Raw genomic sequence first — 20,300 nt, forward strand, 5'->3', positions numbered from 1 at the left:
ATTGGCTGCATCCCTAGGGCTGCTTTTAATCCCTTTTCTGCCAGTGAGGGGCAGCCATCCCACCACAATCACCTTCATTCCAAGAGAGAAAGAAGGGAACATCTTTCTCCCCAGGGCAGCAGCCTTCTTCCCTTCTCCGTCAGCTGGAGTAGAATGTGCTTGTCCAGATATCAACCTGCTACTGGCAGTAGCCATCATTGTCATCATCAAATTAAATACAGGGTGTGTGTGAAAATATGAAAACACTTCCAAGGATATCTGATATAATTTGTTTGCCTTCTTGGAAATAGGCTGGCAAGTGGTAGAAGTGGATCAAACAGTCTCAGCATGGTGCAGCTAAGCAAGAATTAATAACATCCTACTCCTCAAAATAGCCCCACAAATGCTGAACATCAGATGGGAGGTTTCCTTCATGGCTACTGAATGTAAGTAAGTTCAACATGGACGCCATGCAATCCACAAGGTTGTGGAACTGCAGCGTGTCCTCACAAGGGGAAAAAGCAGCAGCCACTCCAACTTGCTCACTTGACAGATCTGGATTATAATCTGTATCAGTTTTCAAAAAGAGGAGCTATCTTCCCTTTCAGACACATTATCAGGCACCACTGTTTGAGATGCAGATGATTCCGTGGAACCAAATCCAAGGACATGATCATTGCCAGATCCTTACAGATGAAACATCACCTCTCCATTCATAAGGAGGACAACTGAAAATTTCCTCTAGTGGTGACACTCAGGAAAGCCATGGAGCCCAGAACTGCCAATCTCCCCAGCAACTGGGATTTAAGAACATTGCAGGAGAAGGAGAAAAAGGAGGCAAGAACTGGGAGCAAACCAGTTTTTTTATTCTTTTTCTTTTCTCCTCTAATCACAGATGTGGCCTCAAATCTGGGATGAAGCATGCCTGAGACAGCATGGGACCCAGATGGTGGAGGGAGAAATAAATGGACAGAAAGCACTTTGCTGAGACCCTGCAGGAGTTTTAGGAAGATGCGGTATAGATGAATCAGGAGAAAAACTAAACCTCTTCTGCTCCTCTCCTTTTTTCAGGTGAAGCCAACACAGATCTCTGAAACTGATAAAACCTGTGTCTTCCTCCAGACTCTCTGTATCTCAGTCAGAGAAGAGGAATGCTTAGAAACCGAATGATGTACATCAGTCACCAAAGTAAAAGCCCTCTTTGGATCCACAGACGGACGTGGAACCAAAGCAGAGATTGAAGCCAGAGCCAAAAACCTGGATGGCACTGGATCTGATGAAATACTCAGGACCGTGAAGCTGAAATTGTAACAGGGCTAAGTTTCAGAGCCACAGAGACCCTGTCAGAATCAGACTGATCTCACAAACCTGATGTATAGGATCTCACATTGTTCTTCCTTGCCTTCTTTTCCAGAACCAACACAACTAGAGCAAACAATGAGGTTCTTGGTTCCATAGCAGGCAGTAACTTTTTCAATCAATAGTGTCTTCGAAGCCCTGAATCCTGAGTAGCAGAATCCAGGAATCGGACCAAACAAAGGTTCTGATATCCTTGGACCTTTAAGCTGCTTTGACTTGCTGGAGGAAGTCACTGGATCCAAGACTGGTCTCTTGGGCTTTGGAACCAACAAGTGCCCGGAACCCATGTTTAGCCTGAAGTGCCTCCTTAAGGAGAAGCAGCTGCAATCTGCTCTGCCTCTCCTTGCAAGTTCTAGGCTTGAAAGTCCAGCAGATGGAACACTGAGATAGAAAGTGGCCCTCTTCCATGCTCTTCAGGCACCTAATATGGTCTTCCAATGCCAGGAGGATAGCTGGGCATGAAGCATGTCTTTTGAATCCCAGCTTCTTTTTCGTCTTCAGTTCAGCCATAACCTGAAATCGAGCTGCTAACTAACTTAACTGTATTTACCACTAAACTATAAACCATTCTAAACTACCACCAAGACAGCGAGATTGGAGAAAAACCCAGATCCAAATAGCCTGGAGCAATTCACTTCCACCTGACACAATGGTTGGAAAGAACTGAGGCAGTAGAAGGCACAGCACCCTTTATATGGGGTCACACTTAGAATGTTTGGTGATGCGGGCGTGGGGGTGCAAGTGCTCTAACAAACACTGCCTGGAGAAAGTGTACATTAGACACACAGAGACTGAACTTTCTGAAGAAACACTGACTCGTGAAGAGGGTCCCTGAAAAGGGTCAGGAAAGGTGGGTGGGAGAAGAGGATGGACAGGAATTGGATATAGTATCCCAGTCACATAGTGCTTGGGAGCTACTTGTCTGTTGTTACAGGCTTTGAAGAAGTGGAACAATCTAACCCCAGAAGGAGAAGAGACAGCAGAAAGATTGCTGATGACTGCATTGATATGCTCAAGGAAAATGTCAAATATATTGCATTCCCACAACTGAGGGTAGGCTGGTTGATTTGAGTTGGAGCTAAAGGACCGCCTTCTCTGTGATTTGTGCCTTCTCCTCTAAAAGTCATTCTGCCCCAACGGGTTTTCAGGCTGCTGAGAGTATTGTTGTTGCAGGGTCTCATACTGTTCTCTCTCAGGGGCAGAGGTAAAGGCCTTCAACAAACAGAGTGTAGAATGGGAATTTTTAAACGAGTGCAAAGTTTCATCAGATTTGTCAGAGAAGAAAAATTTACCATCCAAAGGGACGTCCTCTATGGTTCGTTGGATATTATGGGCTATGCTGGAGTTTTGTAATCACAAGGTTTTCCTCGTTGTTCTTGCAGGGGTCATTATCCTGGAAGAAACATCTGTGACACTGAGTGCTGACTGGAACAATGTGTGGCCACGAAGTGGCATTCTGCAAGGAAAGCTCTAAACTCCTCCCTTACTCCCTACAAGAAACCTACTCCCTTTCTTCAGGCAGCTTGTCAGTAATCTTGGACACTGCACCCCACTTTACAAAGTTATATTTTGATAACAGCACCCACCAGTTAGCTATGCACATGCTGCATTTTTCTCCTCAATAAGTCAAGCACTCGAACTCTCTCTTTGGGATTTGATTGAAGCTCCTTTGATGTGATTTCTCACTGGCAGCAGTGACCATGAGGAAGTTGGGGGAAAAGGGGAATAAAAGCAATCAAAGCCTTGATCGGAACATTATATTGTCTGTCTGTGTACCTGGCTGTCAGCACTGAGGCTGGCATGTGCCACAAGGTCTTTGCAAGTTCAAAAACAGCCTCATATATAGGGAGAGCTAGCCTCCCAGGGACTGTCACCTGAAGAACGTCCAAAAAGCTTGAGAATGTTCTCTTGTACAAGCTCAGCTTGACTGCTCAATGCTGCTGACACTCTCCTCAGTAGGTCTCGATAAAATTTAAAATCCTCCAGAACTGGAGACGAGGAATCTGAGGCCATGGATTTAACTGGTGAGGGCAACAACAAGGTAACAGGGGACCGTGTGTCCTCTTGTAATAGAATGCGCTCCTTTGGCAATCGTTCATCCTGCAGAACTGGTTTCTCTGGGTGACTGGGTGCTGAGTATCTGCATGGGCCTCCAAGATATGAGAACAGTCTGGTGACCTTCCGCTCAAGTGTGCCAGCGATCAAGACCTGGAAGAGTGGGAGATAACCAAGAGTTACAAAAAGGCCACTAAGGAAACATGCAAGGAATAGGCAACCAGTAGGAACCAGGCCTATCTCTGCTATATGAAAGGTCCTGTTCTTGGTACCAATGCTTTCCTTCAGGAGCTGGTCTAAGACTCGCTAGACCGACTGCACCTAGGAAAGGATGGTGAAGAGGAGGGAGACTCTGAACTCAATTGCCAGGCAGCATACGAATGGTCAGTAGGGGATAGGGATGCTAGCCCTGAAGAGGCCACTTGGCATTCTGATTTATCTCTGGCCCATTGAGAAGAGGTCAATATTGGTGCTGATGCCAATAAAGTAGCTGGTACTGCAAATGCACCTCAAGATGTGGAGGGACTTGGTACCAAGGAATACATTGTTGTTGGTGCAAGAATTTAAGTCACAGTCAGTACCCAGCCTAAGGATTGTGGCAATACTAAAGCCACAAATAGTCTTCAGTATTGAAGACTGAATCAAAGTCACATCTTTGCAGTGTTTCTTAGCTAGACTCAACAATGGTGCTGTTGAGAGTGTCTCTACCAGATCCATAGATTTGGATGAGCCAAGAACAGGAGGAGGTGCCTCTAGTACAAAGGACTCCCGCACCACAGGGGAGACAAGGGTGCAGGGACAAAGCAAATCCTTTGCTGTCTCATACGCTTGTGAAGTCATTGGTGGTAATAATGACGGTGCCAGAACCATGTTCCTTGGTATTGGACTCAATGTCCATCCCAGAGACAGTACCAGAATCAACGGTAAGGTTCCAACATGTTCCTGCCACAGTATTGGGAAGACATGGTCAACTGCCAGTTCCACCTTGAGTGACTGAGGAGTTCCAGTGATGTTCGGTGTCCTTCAAAGAAGAAGCAGAGTCTTTTTTCAAACTGAACTAGCTCCAGTCTTTTTTATGAGTCCTCTTTCAGGTCATTTCTTTCTCCAAGGAGAAGAGTCCAAGTCCAGGATCTGTCAGAAATCACTGAACCCTCTGTAGCAGCCCAAGAGACAGGAAGAGCAGCTGAGGTGGGTGTCATCACCTGCTCCATGAGGGATTGCTTATGGTGCAGATCTCTGAAAATCTTCATCCTTTTCCTTGAAAGGACAGCAGATACCTCTCTTTAACAGGTCCCTCACTAAGACACAAAAGGCAATGCAGAGTAGGTACCTCACACGGTAAGCAGTGCTTAAAGCCAGGTGAGCATATGCCACCAGAGCTTCGCACAGAAAACAAATTAACTGAAACAAACAAAGCAGTAAGGTAAACTAGCTATTGTGTACTAAGCACTACCTAACTATTAACAGGAAAAGGAGGCAGAGAAGTAACTCATTGACTGCACAGTCTAAAACAACCATGAGGTAAATCACCTGAGGAACTCTGACTCAGGCCATAGGTGGTGCAAAGGAAGTGAGGAGGGTATGAATGGTGCTACCCTTATGCAGACTCACAAGGGGCCATGAGCAGACTTGAGGCACATGCATCACCCAGACAGGTACTGTTACAAAAAGTTTGGTGGCTTCAGCGCACGTGGCACACACACACACTTGACTGGAATACACATTCGCAGCCACTCAAAGAAGAACTATAGAAATTACACATATCAATGGTGTGAATTTACAGCATACCACTAATGTCCTACTCACATAATAGACACATTTTTAACAGATGTGTTTTCTAATTCTCTTCTCTCAAATATGATTTAACCCTTATATACATACATATGCACAATTATTAATAACTTTTTTCAAATACAATTTGCATTGAAACCCAACAAGATATGAAATTGTTTCTGATTGTCCTGATGTTAATAAAAGCCAAAAGTTCATTTTACAGATATCCACACAAATAAAAGGTACATGGCAGTAATATATTCATTTTTAAGTCATCATAAAATGTCACACTTCTGTTTGTGAGGTGTCATGCTTTCCTATGACACTATATATTAATGGGAGGGGAAGAAGTGGCATTACACACACATCTATGTGAAACCGTACGCATCACCGGCTATGTGAATCTCCTTTTTGTGGCTATTCCCTCCAAGAGCCAAATTACTCCTTCCAAAAAGGCAGAAAAGTAGCTGAGTCATCTAAAAAAGGCAAGGACTGATTCTATGGCTAAAATGAAAAACATAAGAAGAAAAGCTGAGAGTGAAAATTAAGAAAAGGTAGGAGCTCAGTTAGGAATACTATCTCCTGTTCTCCTTATACAGGAAGCAGGATGATTTGACTACTTGTTCCTGGATGAGTCCAAAGGCCATACTACTGCTTCACAGTTTAGAGCTGCCTCCATAATCCATTCACCAGTGGACTCACTCACTAGTGATGGATTACAAGATATGTTCTTCCTGGATAATACAAATCATAAAATAAGTTAATGCTCTGGATGCCAGAATTTTGAATTTGCTGACTTTTGTACATGAAGAATCTGAACAATAATTTTATATTTAGTCATATAAAATAACCTACAAGAGAAAAAGTGTTTTCGGTAACAGCTATGGAATCTTTTTCTTTAGCTGTTCTTGTAAAGGCAAAGTCACATACTTGGCTCAAAATAAATGTTTACATTTCCTTTATGAAATTGTACATTTTCCTATCAATATAGTATTGAAATGAAAAGAAAATATTTTCTTTCAGTTTTTCCACTTTCACTCACCAATACAGATCTGAAGAAGTTTGAATATTACAGATATAATTCTCTTAACTTTATGGATGAATAAATTAATGTTTCTTATTCATGTTACCTGAGGTGATTAAGCAAAGGCAGCAATCTCTCATCAGATTGTACAGCAGGCAGTGATCGTGCTGTCAGCTAGAAGAAAACAAGATTTCAGTTAACAAAATCTCGTAATTAAAGAATATGATAATGTAGCAGCAATGATATAAGAAATTGTTTCAATTATATATTTTTTCCTTAGGGTAGCAAGGGACAAGATACACTTTCTCCATATATCTGATAACATGACAAAATACAGTATTTCTAAAACTATAATAAACTTAGATATTTATTCATAAATTAATGGAGATACATATTTAAAAATGCATTTGATTTTAATTTTATTTTAATTAAATAGCAAGACTAGTGTCTGAGAATTTTATGTTTACTTTTAATAAAGCATATTTAAATTAGAGGGCAGTAATGTTCAACATAAATGCCCTATGGAATATAAATAACAAAACAAAATAGAAATAAAAATAGACTTGTAGCCAATCTCAGATTTATAAATATAAATATTTTGTGGTTCTTCACAAAGATATATGCCTCTGTTTAAATCATAGCATGTTACTTTGTCCTGTAAACTTTCCATCTCATTTGTTTAGCATAACTATTTAAGGATGCATAATTATGTAACTCCTTTTAGGAGGATTATCAGTTGACCTCTGCAAATTCTACAAGTACTTGTCTCATTGGAAGACTGGAAAAATGTGTATTAGTAAACTAATATGATGTGGTTTGAGCATTGGCCTGCTAAACCCAGGGTTGAGAGTTCAATCCTTGAAGGGGCCATTTAGGGATCTGGGGCAAAAATCTGTTTGGGGATTGGTCCTGCTTTGAAACAGGGGGTTGGACTAGATGACCTCCTGAGGTCCCTTCCAACCCTGATATTCTATGATTCTATTTCCATTTTAATATATAGAGTGTGAATTGGAAGCAGTCTAGCAGTTTTCATAGACTTACAGAGTCCACCCAGGATATCTACTGTTACCCAAAGACTCACATCCGAGGAGTCTAACTGCTTCAAAATACAGTCTGCATTTGGATGGCACAGGGGAAGAGTGTATGTAGTAGAGTCCTGGAGCTAGCACACGAAAAGGACACTCTCTAATTTCGTATCTGCTGAAACAGGAAAGCAGGGAGGGAAGAAGTCTAATATGATTGCCCTTGAAACATGCTGCTTATAACACCTGACAGACAAGGCAGAAAAACTTTAAATGTGAGAATTGATACAAAGAAAATAGGGGTTATCTGGTGGCAGAATAATTTATTATGTTTTTCCTTTAAATGTAAATCAAATTCTATTCTTATAATCAAACTTTATGGGCTGTGGTTGTTAGCTGTTACATAGAATCCAAACAAATTAAAGATTTCTACATATTTCACTTTATGAAATTTATAATATTAAGTTAATTATAAAAAAAATGTTTAAAATCTGTACATACATAACAATTCTACAACTCACAAAAAAAAACACAAAGAAGAGGGGTTTTTTAGAATAAAGAAAACTTAGAACTAAGATCATGAGGTCTTAGCAATTTGGCCTGACTTTCTATAATGCTGGCAACAGGGGGTCAATAACAACGTTTGACCATTTTAGGAATAGCAGCATGATGAACAATACAACATCAACATCATCACTGAAATATTTAGTAAGGACATTTTATCAGTGTTTATCACTGAAAATGCAACTCTAAATCTAAACAGACTGATTATAACTTCAGTAGTACAAAACTTTCACCTTCATTAGTGACTTAGAGAATACCTAATAATTTCTTGTTGACAATATTCCATAAAACTGGTAAAAAATTTTTTGCAAACCATATCCTTACTTTATGTACGGAAAAATAAATCACTATGCCCTATTAATCTTAAATAATCTACATACACATTTAAAGCGCTGTATTTATTTGCCACTATTTCAGAAAAATCCTGTGGATCTTGTAGTTTACTAGGCTAAATTCAGATTTAAACGGTGGTTTATTATACTATGCATTAAATTTACAAATTTCTTCAGGCAGAAAACCCAAACATTTTGTCTTCATAGCATCAAACAGTAAAATGTTTTACAAAGCAGTCATTTTATACTAGTGCCATCACTTTAATTTACATAAACCAATACTGCTGATAATTATATATTTTTTTAAAAGCGGAAATTATATTCATGAAGAGAACTGAACCTTTTAGAATGTTAATACAATGAATTATTAAATAAAATAACTGATTTTGATTTTGTAACACCTGCTTCTCTTTTTATTTAATATTTAAAAAGATACAAAAAATAAAATTATAAATCAAAAACAAGTTTATAGAAAATGCTAGAGAAGTTTGGTATTGTTTATTTTAAATGACTAATACATCTTCATATGAAAGCAACTTCCAGTAAATCTACATAATATGTTTGCTCATATCCTCAAAAATTGTATTCCATTTGTTCAGAAATACTCTGTAACAGGTATAGTGGTTTAGTGAAGCCAAATTACATAATGCAAAGCAGCAAAATTAGAAAGATACACCAATGTGTTTGATATAACGCAAAATTTTAGTAAACATTATGTATTCATACAAACATGTATGAACACAAATACACCTGAGCTCCTAAAATGAACAAATTAGTTGAACTTGCCCTTCTGATTTTATGAAATTCCTTAAGCAGAGTGCCCCCTTCTCCAGCTTTGTACTCCAATATCATCTTGGTTAACATATGACATAGAACAGACATGCTAAATGTTTGTATGACATTTTTCAGGTAAGAAATTTCTTTCTGTTGCACAGCTTCACTCCTCATTTATCGCTAATAGGAAGTAGCAAGCAAGCAATCACAGATAGAGGGAAAAAGTTTCGCAGAGTGTTGATTTTTATTGTAGTAGAATAGACAGGAAAGGAAGTTCCTTCAATATAAAGCAAGGATTTATGGGGAACCAACCCATTATACCTTCCTAACAATGCCAGCGTACAGGAATGAAAACTTACTTTTTCATCAATTATCCTGAGGCACTTCTGTGAACAGTTTCCCAGATGTCTAGCATGCCATCCGGTGCAGTATTTTAACACCTTCCCTGCAGCAACATTGACACTTTAAGACCTTGGCATTTTGGATGGGAAGAGATGAACAGGGTACAATTGGCATGGTACTCCATCTGCTTTAAATACACTGCTACCTCGATATAACACCATCCGATGTAACACGAATTTGGATATAACGCGGTAAAGCAGTGCTCTGGCAGGGGGGAGGGCAGGACCGCACATTTCGGTGGATCAAAGCAAGTTCAATATAACACGGTTTCACCTATAACGTGGTAAAGATTTTTTGGCTCCCAAAGACAGCGTTATATCAAGGTAGAGGTGTATATCTTTAGAGCACTAGGAATGTCCATTTATATTAAAACCTTCAATAGGAATGTTAAGGGATAAAACAAAATTATGGGAGAAATATTTCCCAGGAATTATGGAAAGAGGAACTTTCTGGACCTATAAGAGTAGCTTTTTCCGCACAAAAGCAGCAGAGTCATTCTTGTATAGATAGGGGAACTGCTTTCAAAACCTGCCTTTCCGCAATAATGGAGACTAGAAATACCTGCCAAAGGCTTGTCCTCTCTGTTATCCTGATTAAACTTGCATCTGATGATATGCAAATAGAGAGTTCTATGTACCCACCTACTGAATGTTCATAAGGCTGATACTATGATGGTAAAGATCTGCAAAGGGTAAAATTATGGCCAGAGCCATGCCAATTTTGATCCATGGGTGAGCAACTCTCTGCATTAGGTTCAAACACTCTTAATGGTTTTGAGCAAGTGATGGGTATGAATCCTTTCCAGCAGTTGTCCAGTATTAATGGGTACGTTTCTCTAGACAGGGCAACGACGAGCATGCTGTCTGGATGTGTAAATTGTGGAGCCCTGCATTGCTGTTACTACCTACCATTTCTTAAGATTCTTGGTATGGAGGGTTGATCTTTTTGTCTTTATTATGCTCAGAATTTTGTTGCTTTGGGGAAAATTTTACCTAGGTTTCTTTGGAAGCGTCTGCTTCTTCCCTCTGTTAAGATTATAGTTCCTTAGAAATAACCTGGGTTGGCATGGTGTCTTTAACAGTAAGGATTAGGGCCTCTCAGCAATACCAGCTACTAACTTCTCTAATATGTCCCATATAGCTCTAATATTTCACCAAAAATTTTGTCAATCTGGATGCACAAGATATCTCTCTCAGATGAATAATTGCTACAGGTACAAAGGTAGAAACTGCTGCTTTTGTTACACATCACATCAAGGGTTTGATCAGGACAGAAATATCTCACTTTAAACAAGGATCTTACCTCCAAGACAAGTCACTTGGTAGCTACTAAGTAGGCTTTTCTTACATAAAACCTTTGTTCTGAATGGCTATAGCAAAGGCTTTAAAATTGCTGTGCAGTATCATCCCTGTGACTGTATTTCACTATGAAGGTGGAGCTACTGTTTCAGCAACCTAAAGCTCCCAAAACATATGAAAACTCTGTTTTGACAGAAAATTTTAATTTAATATTTGGTTTTAATAAAAAATCCTCATTTGGATCTTCTGATGTTCTCACAGACGGTGTCCATAGGAAACTGTCTATCCAGTAGTGCCTGAAGGAAAGCTATTTTATTAATATTAATTAATTCCTTGTGAACCCACTGACATCCTCTCTTGGAAAAGTCCTCCAGCTTTTAAAGGTTTTTAAGGGGGAGGTTTGTGTGTGGCACTTTCCAAGGCAGTTTGAAGGGGAGAGGTAACATGCTGGCCTGGGGACCACTCAACCCAGAAATACTGAGACAAATACTTCAGTTGTGGAAACAGCTTGCTAAGTGACCCTGGGAGCCTAATAGATGACTGTCTGCTCCCCCAGGCTGGCTAGTGCACATGTACTACAGGAACCACCTAGTACCACTCAAGGCTTTTCTACAGTAAATCTAGAGTCATTTTGAACAGTGAAGTGATTTTTCCACTTACTCCTTTACAATCCCATGATGGTGCAGTTTCATGGGGAGTGGACACCTCATGTGACTTTGCTCTCATCACAGATTGCTTGAAGTGCTCACCCCATTTTAATGTGGAATCAGATGGGGAGCTTGGGAGGAGTGGAGAGAGATACCCTTTCCTGCCTTTTGGCATCTGAGCCCCTTTCCCTGGCAGAACAAAGTTCCTTAGGCTGAAAGCCAGGCGGGCATAATTCCAATTCCACTGCTCTCTGAGGTAGGGATTCCCAGCAGTGACAGGCTTCTCTGCATGCCCAGAAATTATGCAGTGCTGGGAAAGGAACAGTGAATTCAATACAGAGCGCTGTCAGAGCCTCTGTACATTCCTGTAGCTGAAGCAGGGGTGAAAAGAAGGAACTGGGTGGGGGCAAAGGAGACGAGGCTTAAACAAAACTGTTCATTAACATTAATTGCTGTGTTGCGAAGAGGATGCCTTTTTCGGACCTGAACGTCTCAGGGGTTTGAAAGAGTTACCCTTAAGTATCAGAATGGAACGCTAAAATGTATTATACTCTTCAGCCACTAAGTGGCACTATGTGTAAAATACCTTATTTAAGCTAACCTCAGCCATTCCCAACAGTACATTAAAGGATCTTCTGATGAACACATCTGGTGTATATCTTGCTCAGAAGAAAGCTCTGTAGTCAGTCTGTGTTTGATACAGGAGAATGGCGTGGTGTCAGAAGTAAACCAGTGCAAGAACAGAAACTGAAGGAACAAAGCAACAAAGTTTGCATTATCTCATCAACAAGGCACTCTTCCATGCCCCACAGAACATCAGCTTTGACAAACCTTCACAATGGACAGACTGAAAGCAGTATTTTGCAAGATTCTGAATTGCAAACAAGCTCCACAAAGAAACTTGAGATGTACAAGTACCATCTTTTTTATGCTATGAGGAAGCAAGTGGAACATATCTTTAAATCCTTTGACTTTACTGAAGATGGTCACAAAGATGATTATGAAAAGATTCCGGCTAAGTTTGATGCATACTTTATAACTCAGAGAACTGTGTTTAATGAAAGAGCATGTTTCCACCACAGAATTTATAAGAGCTCTTCATGAAATGGCTGAGAACACTGATTTTGGGATTGTAAAACATAAAAAACAGACAGAATTTGGTTGTTGGGTTAACAGATAAAAATCTTTCCCAGCAGCTACAATTGATACTCCTGGTGGAATTCTGTGCCAAAATAATAAAAATACTGCAACAAAAAAATTAAAAATTCTGCACACAATATTTTCAAAATCTGCAAAATTCTGCATATTTTACTTGTCAAAATAACACAATATAATCACACCAGTTTCAATTATTTTGGGTTATTTATTTAAAAATACCTGTCAGCAAGTATGTCTGTAACAATGCAGACAGCAAAAAAGATCCAGGAAATGTTTTTTGACAAATAGATTCCTTACTAGGCATATTAATACAGAATTCTAAGTAATAATTAATTTAAACTACAATACAGAACTGTATTTCCCTGACCCATCAGAAACAGTGCAAAGGCTTGGGAGAGTCAGGGGTAACAGAGGAGAGGGAGAGGGAAGCAAATTGCTGGGAAGGTGCCTGCATGTGAACTTGGAGGGTTGTTTGGTATGAGTGGAAAAAGTATGGAACAGCTTGTTGGGTTTTTTTATTATTTTTGGGGGGAGGGGGAATTGTTAGGGAGCTTCCCCCATGCAGACCCTGGCTGACCCCTAGCCTCTCTCATTCAGTCAGGCAAATCTGTCCCTGTTCCCATAGTCTCTGCACCCTCACCCAGCCACTCCTCTATCCCTACGTCCCTGTGTGTCTGTGCCCAGGGGTGCTGGAACAATTTTGATAGTGGAGGTGCTGAGAGCAATAGAATCAAACTTTAAAGCCTATATATAATGGAAACCACTTCAAGCCAGGAGGTGCAGCAGCATCCCCAGCACGCCCAGCTCCCAGCACCTATGTCTGTGGCCTCACTCAGCCACTCCCCTGTCCCTATGCAACTCTGCACTTCCTCCCCCTGTCCTCCCTCCCCCTGAGGTCCTGTGCCTCCACTCCCATTCAGCCCCTGCCCTAATCTGCCCTTCCCCACTAGCCCTTATGATCCCCTGTCTGACCTCCCCCGGACCCAGCCCCCCATGCTGTCTGTCTCCCTATAACCCCCGTCCGCGGCCCTTGCCACAGGCACTGTGAATAAAGCTCTGCAGACTTCCTTAGCTGGTTGCGAGCTGTAGCTTTGTTCTATTAGCACAGTGCCCTCTGCTGGGCATAAGGTGGAACTGCAGAAGTTATTTTCTGCTGGAAGCTGCTGCTGTTCTTGTGCCACGCTGCCCTCTGGTGGGCTAAAGGCAGAACCGCAGCAACATTTTGACAAGTGTTTTTCTGTGCAACAATTTAGTAATCTGCAGGGCTTATCAATTATGCACACGAGTAGTAATGCAGAATTCCTCCAGGAGTAAACGGAAGATAGACTCAACCCTAGACAGAGATATTCAAGTAGAAAGAAGTCAGAGTGGGCAAAATCAAGAAAAACTTGCTAAACTTGAGAAACAAGAAGCTAGCTTAGAAGCAGTAAAGAGATTTAGCATGACTATTAAAAGTCATCATCATCATCATCATCATAAGATCCCTGAGGCTAACAGAGAAAAATTCCAGGCTACATGCATAAGATATGGAAAAAGTCATATCTCAAGGGATGATTCATATTCACCCAGAAGTGCACAGTATTATAAATGCAAAAAATACAGACATTTTGCAGCTGTTTGCCACAGTCAGGGAGCTGACATATTACAGACTATCAAGAACCACTGTTTCTGGGATTTATCACTTGAGATGGCTCAGAACCTGCCTAGAGTGTGAAAATGAATGTTCTTGGAAAGATTATTGACTTTAAAATTGACTTGGGAGCTAATGTTACAGTCATCTCAGAAGGAATTCACGCTCACCTTCAACCTCTCCCGAAGCTGAAGTCACCTGACACAGCTTTGACTAGCCCCGGATGTTACACATTCAGAGTGCATGCGATCAAAGGACCAAAGTCTAACACCCTTCTCAGCTGCAACATGACAGCCATGATGGGCACAGCGAAAAAAGTGGAAGATCTCAATGAACTATTTGGTGATATTTGGTGATACTTTTGAAAGGAGACCCAGTACAAATAATTTTTTGAGACAATGCTGAAGCATATGCTATACATACACCTCACAGGATTCCTATCCCATTATTTCATAAAGTGGAAACTGAGTTAAAGAGAATGGAACAGATTGGCATAATTGAAAAAATCTGTTAGCAAACAGCATGGTGTGCCCCAATGGTACCAGCTATAAAGAAAAATGGGAAAATCTGAACCTGTGTGGCTCTTAAAGGACTTAATGAAGCAGTTGTGAAAGAAAAATATATCCTCAACACTGGATGACTTTCTCCCCAAAGTGACTGCATTATTTTCCAAACTGGATGCCTCAAGTGGATTCTGGCAAATTCCTCTGGCAAAAGGAAGTGCTAAACTGACTATATTTATCACACCTTTTGGGAGATTTTTCTTCCAAAGATTACCTTGTTGGATTATCAGTGCAGTTGAAATTTTCCAAAGACAGATGGCAGAACTGTTCACAAACAAAAAAGGAGCTTGTCCTTTACAGCTATCCCCCTATTCCATTTTGTTTCTTACAGCTGTCCGCATACTCCATTTTGTTTTTGTTCTCCTCCTGTGGCCGCCCTTCCCTGGCTGTTAAGTTGTTTACCAGGGCCACTGCCCTTCTCAAAGGGAGGGCCCCTTGAGTTGTTTAACAAGAGCCATTGCCCTTCTCAAAGGGATGGCCACTTGTGCTGCGTGCTAAATGGGACCACTGCCCTGTTCAAAGGGTTAGTCCTGTTATCACCTCGTTGAACCTGGGCTCGGTGTAGGGCAGGCAATGTCCAGAGCTGCAAGACCTATTGTGCTTTTAAGATCCTGGGCATGAGTCATAGGCCTCATGTGCTTTTGAGTCACCTATTGCACAGGACTCTGCCCAGACGTGTTTCTGTGCTCTCCTGCAGTCTTTTCCCTGTGCCTTCTCCCCTGTGACAGAGGGAGCCTATCAGGATTACTGGCGGGAAACTGCCTGAGTTTGCCTTTAAAAACAGACATTTTTGAAACAAACATCAGAAAGGTTCCTGCATTGCTGCCTGGTCTGATCAGCCAGGGGTTCTGGGGGCTCCTTTCTCTGCTCTCGTTTTATTTTTTGAGCGTACCCCCGTTTTTTGAACCCCCTCCCACGAAGAACGAATTGCTGCCTGAGAGATCTCCTGATTATCGAGACCGTACCGAGCCTTCTGATGTTCTTGCTGCTTCTGCCTTTGCTGCTGCCTTGGGGACTGGTAAGAATCCCTCTGTGAAACTTTCCCTACTTTTATTTTATTACTTCAGCTGCTGGCTCCGTTTCCCTAGGACACGGACTCAAGCTAAACCTTGGTCTGTGTCTTAAAACCTCTCTTCAACTCCGCGGCGCTTTGCCGCTAAAAATAAGTTTGTGCCGCTGCTAAGCTCTGCTCCTGTGGGCTTTGCCTCGGGGCTCCCTGCTTTCAGCTGTATCCCTTGGCTTCAGCCACCATCCCTTGGCTTCCTTGGGAGCTGTATCCTGGGCACATACCACTCTGCCCTCTGTGACTTCCCCATAGCATAAGGTGCACCATAGGTTTTGGTTTTTTTAGTTTAATAAGTCATAGTTTGTTAAGATTGTAGAGCTTGTAAGTTCACCTGCCTTGTTATAGTTTACTGTTTTGTTGCTCCGTATAGTTGCTTGTTATAGTTTTGCTTAAAATTGTGATATTTGTTGTTTTGCCTAGTCATTGGTTAAGATAGATAAGGTTTTTGCTGCTTAAATTCGTCTTCCCACATTCCCGATCTCTCCCTGAACTTTCCCATGCCTGTTTTTCCTCCGCTCCAATCTCCCCCTCTGTGTGCTTCTCCGTGTCTCCCTGTTATAACCCTTTGCTGCTTTTTCCCCCGCATCTGCACTCTCTCCGAACTTCCCAACTCCTTGCTGCTTCCCCCCTCCCCCGCGTCTGCATCACCCTCCGAACTTCCCAAACCCCTTGCTGCTTCTCCCCCTGTGAAACTTCCCAAACCCTTTGCCTCTTTTTTTTTCCTTGTTTTTGGTGTCCGCTTGTTGCTTAAACCTCTCTCTAGCCCTTCTTTACACTTCTCCGCTGCCCCTCCCCTACCGAAGATCACCATCACACTGCTCCGTTGTCCTTACCCTGCAGGGCTTCAGAGTCTCTCGCTGCTTCCAGCTGCACTCTCATCATTTGCCACTAATCATTCACTCCCCTCCCCCCTCCTGTTCCTTGACAGATTATCTGCTATCCTGGCCTCACAAATTAAGTCATTACTTTTCTTTTATACCGTTACATTGCATAATTTCACTTATCATCCATATTGTATTATTGCATTGTGATTCACATTTTACTTGTAATTATAACACCCCATTGGTTGCTTCCACTTTTCTGATATACTTTGTATTTGCATTGATACCATTGTGTTACATTGTGTATAAGGCCACTAACCACTTAATACATTCCATCTAAGATTGTTGACCATTTTATATAGAAGCTACCATTTTATTTTGTATTTCTTTTGATACGCTTATTGACTGTACTGTATCCTGTTGTGCTGAACCCCACTTACTGTACCCCACAGTCAGAACTCTCTACACTGTTCAATAAGAAGAACCCCCCCATCACTGTCTATTGTAAACACCCTATATACCCCATCCCATCGTATTTCATTGTTAAATTCCCACCACTTCCTTTTCCCTTTAATAAAGAAATTAATTGGCACCCCACCAGTGTGGTAATTGCTCCCCAAGATCCCATATACCTGCAGGCAGGGACAGAGCTGTAGTTTAATATATGGCTCTTGGATAGAAAAAACACAGCGAAACCCTTAATGAAGTCCTAAGCCTAATCAGCCAGTGTGAACTGAAGCTAAACAAGGAAAAGTGTGTTTTCTGCCTACCCCAAACTGAGTTTTTGGAACAGATAAACATATGCCCTGAGAAAGTAAAAGCAATTTGAGAATTGAATGCACCAGTGAATGTACCAGAACAGAGATGCATATTGGAGATAGTAAGTTACCATTGTTGATATCTACAAGACCTTTCTACAATGACAAAACCATTGAATGAACTATTGAAGCCCCACACATCTTGGCTATGGGGATGAAATCAAGAGCAAACTCTACAGACGACGTATGAAAAACAAAATGACAACTCCTCAAGATATGCATCTGACGAAGTGAGTATTCACCCACAAAAGCTCATGCTCCAATATGTCTGTTAGTCTATAAGGTGCCACAGTACTCTTTGCTGCTCCTCAAGATAGTGGACCAACCACAGCTAGTCACTGCAACTAATGGACAGCCAGATGACCAAGCTGTTATACATTCAGGTCTTGTAATTAGAAAACTAGTACAATTCACAGACACTTAACAGACAGGTACTGAACTTCAGAGCGTGATAGTGTAAATATTGTAAATGCAGGAACGTAGAACTTAAAGGGGGAGATGTAATGGAATGCTAACCTGCATTATACGGTTAAGACATTAGGTGGCACTGTGTCTAAAATACCTTATTTAAGCTAACCTCAGCCATACCTGGCAGTACATTAAATGATTTTACGATTAACTCATCTGATTGTATCTTGCTCAGAATTAATCTCTATAGCCAGCCTGTATGCGATACAGGACCACTACCGCTGATTTACGGTGGGGAGAAGGGGAATGGTGTAGAAGCCATGTTTGCTGTGCAGTGAGCTGAGGAGACACTCTAGTATCCAAAGGAAAAGAGATACTTTGGACCTTTTCAGAGGTTCTCTCCCCTCATCTGTTGTGGAACTCACTGTACAAGCAGGCTAGATAGCATTCTCCTGAACCTTAGAGACTCTCCCTAAAACACTCAGAAGCTCCTGATCAGGCTTTTTTGCATTGAAGCCAACGGCTCTTCAGGGCAGGATGAGGACTTGACATGCTGGTCTGACTCTGAGCTCTGTGGTAATAGCACTATGAGGGTTGCCTGGCTGTGAACAGACAGGGTATCATTTGCCTTCTCTAAAGCCTATAAATACCACCTCCTATAGGGAATACTGCTTAGATTTAGCCTTATGTTTGCAGGACGACTTTTCCATGCCTGATAGGAGGCAGAGGAGTCCTGGAGAAGAGGCTCTACAGTGGTCGATCCAGGTGGTTGAAACCACCACTGGTGACAGATACCAAATCTAAGAGAAGAGAAGGAAGGAAGAAAGATAGTAAGTCACTACCATGCAAAAGTGACTAAAACCTAGAATTATAAAACAAAATGGTCAATGGGAGCTGCGGAGCCAGCACATGGGGTGGGGGCAGCGCACAGTGGCACCTAGCCATGTCTCCACCTCGAAGCAGTAGGGACATGTCACTGCTTGCGGGGAGCCGGCCAAGGTAAGCACTGCCTGGATTCAGCACCTTAAAACCCCTCCCATGCAGCAATCCCCTGCCACAAGCCCCTTCCTGCACCCAAACTCCCTCCCAGAGCCCTCATCCTGCACCCCCTCCCACGCTCCAAACCCCTTGTGGTTATTCCTCCACATAGGAGCAGCAGGGACATGTCACCACTTACGGAGAGCCACGGAGGGAACCTGCTGGCCCCATGCCAATCGGACTATAAACTGACTTTCAATGAAGATGAGAAATGCTGGTTTATACAGCTTTCCGGTTGGTGAAGTGCCAGATAACACAGATTTTACTGAATGCAAATTAATGAAAGCATTTTAAAAAGTAGTAAGTAAATGTCAAAAAGGCAAGTAAATGTCAAGGAAATGATTCTCACTTCCTTTTCAAGCAACTTTGGAGATGCTGAACTGTAAAATATTTTATAAGACACTCTTGATTGCCCACTCAAGCACAATTATATTGAACAAACTTACAAAGTTTGTCAGATTTTACTGGTTTTAGAAACATTTGATTATACATTAATTAGGAATGCCACTGGACCCAGTACAAGTTGTCAAAAGAAACAAAATTTTAAATTTGTCCTCTTGTGATCAGACAAATTACTACATATAATGGCATTCTTCTTACTCTTGCGCCTGTTTGTATTCCATAATAACTTAATTTAGTTAGTAAAATAAGTGTAAGTTATTTAAAATTACTTATTTCTGTTACCACTGCAAACCCAATATATCAATAGGTGAATGGACAGGAACCCATCTTGCTCACACATTCACAGAAGCGTTAGATTCATTTTGACTGCAGGACCTTAGAATTTTTACTGCTGGTGCTGCTTTAGTAAACAGAAATAACAGTGAGACATTCAGTTCCAGGATGGGTTTGCAGAGCTGGCAATCAGGAAAGAGACACACCAATTCTCACTTGTAAATAGAGCAAATTTCACTTGAAAGTTACTGAGACACAAAAATGAAACTCAATGTTACTAACTTTCTCAACTTTATCACAAGTCTCATTACATTTGATGTTTTATTTAAAGCACTGGCTCCTGGAATTCTGTGATTAGATAAGAATCCAGCTAATAGGCTGAAAGCATCAAGGGACAGATCTTGGATATATTCTGAACCTCTCTAGGGAAAACTGAATATTGTAACCACTAATCTCTCTTCGTAACAATGGTCGTAAGCCACCCACCATAGCTTGGAGAGAAGCTTTGGCCATCAATCTACCCTTATCCACTAAGGCCTGGAAGCTAGACCTATCCTCCTCGTGGAGCTAGTCCTTGAATTCCAAAAACTTATAATTAATAAAATCATCTTTGTCTTAGAAAGCCTGATAATTTGAGATCCTGAACTAGATGGATACCATCTTTCACTGGCTCCACAATGCCCCGTTGATGGGGAAGGCCACTAGACTGGGACAGAGCTGCAGAATGTCTAATAAACTATGCTGAGGCTTCCTTAAGATGCATCTGTAGCTCTGAAGCCACTCTGTGCATGAGCTCTTGATACTGTTTAAAGTTGTCTGGTGGAAACAGAGAAGATGGAGTAACCACTTCATCTGGTGAAGATAACAAAATTGCTCCCGATACCAGTGTAGCCA

At 41.4% G+C, this 20,300-nt stretch overlaps 1 protein-coding gene across 3 annotated transcripts in view; it reads right to left on the reverse strand.

The window, feature by feature from the left end:
- PRIM2 (DNA primase subunit 2) overlaps positions 1-20,300 on the reverse strand; it is a 319,791-nt gene that overhangs the window by 117,092 nt on the left and 182,399 nt on the right. For all 3 annotated transcript variants that reach the window (XM_050950806.1, XM_050950805.1, XM_050950807.1), the window contains one exon: positions 6,297-6,364. In XM_050950806.1, coding sequence (XP_050806763.1) covers positions 6,297-6,364 — 68 coding nt within the window. The remainder of the gene's footprint in view (positions 1-6,296; positions 6,365-20,300) is intronic.

This window comes from Gopherus flavomarginatus, chromosome 4 (genome assembly GCF_025201925.1).
Source record: "Gopherus flavomarginatus isolate rGopFla2 chromosome 4, rGopFla2.mat.asm, whole genome shotgun sequence".
Classification (NCBI taxonomy): Eukaryota; Metazoa; Chordata; order Testudines; family Testudinidae; genus Gopherus; species Gopherus flavomarginatus.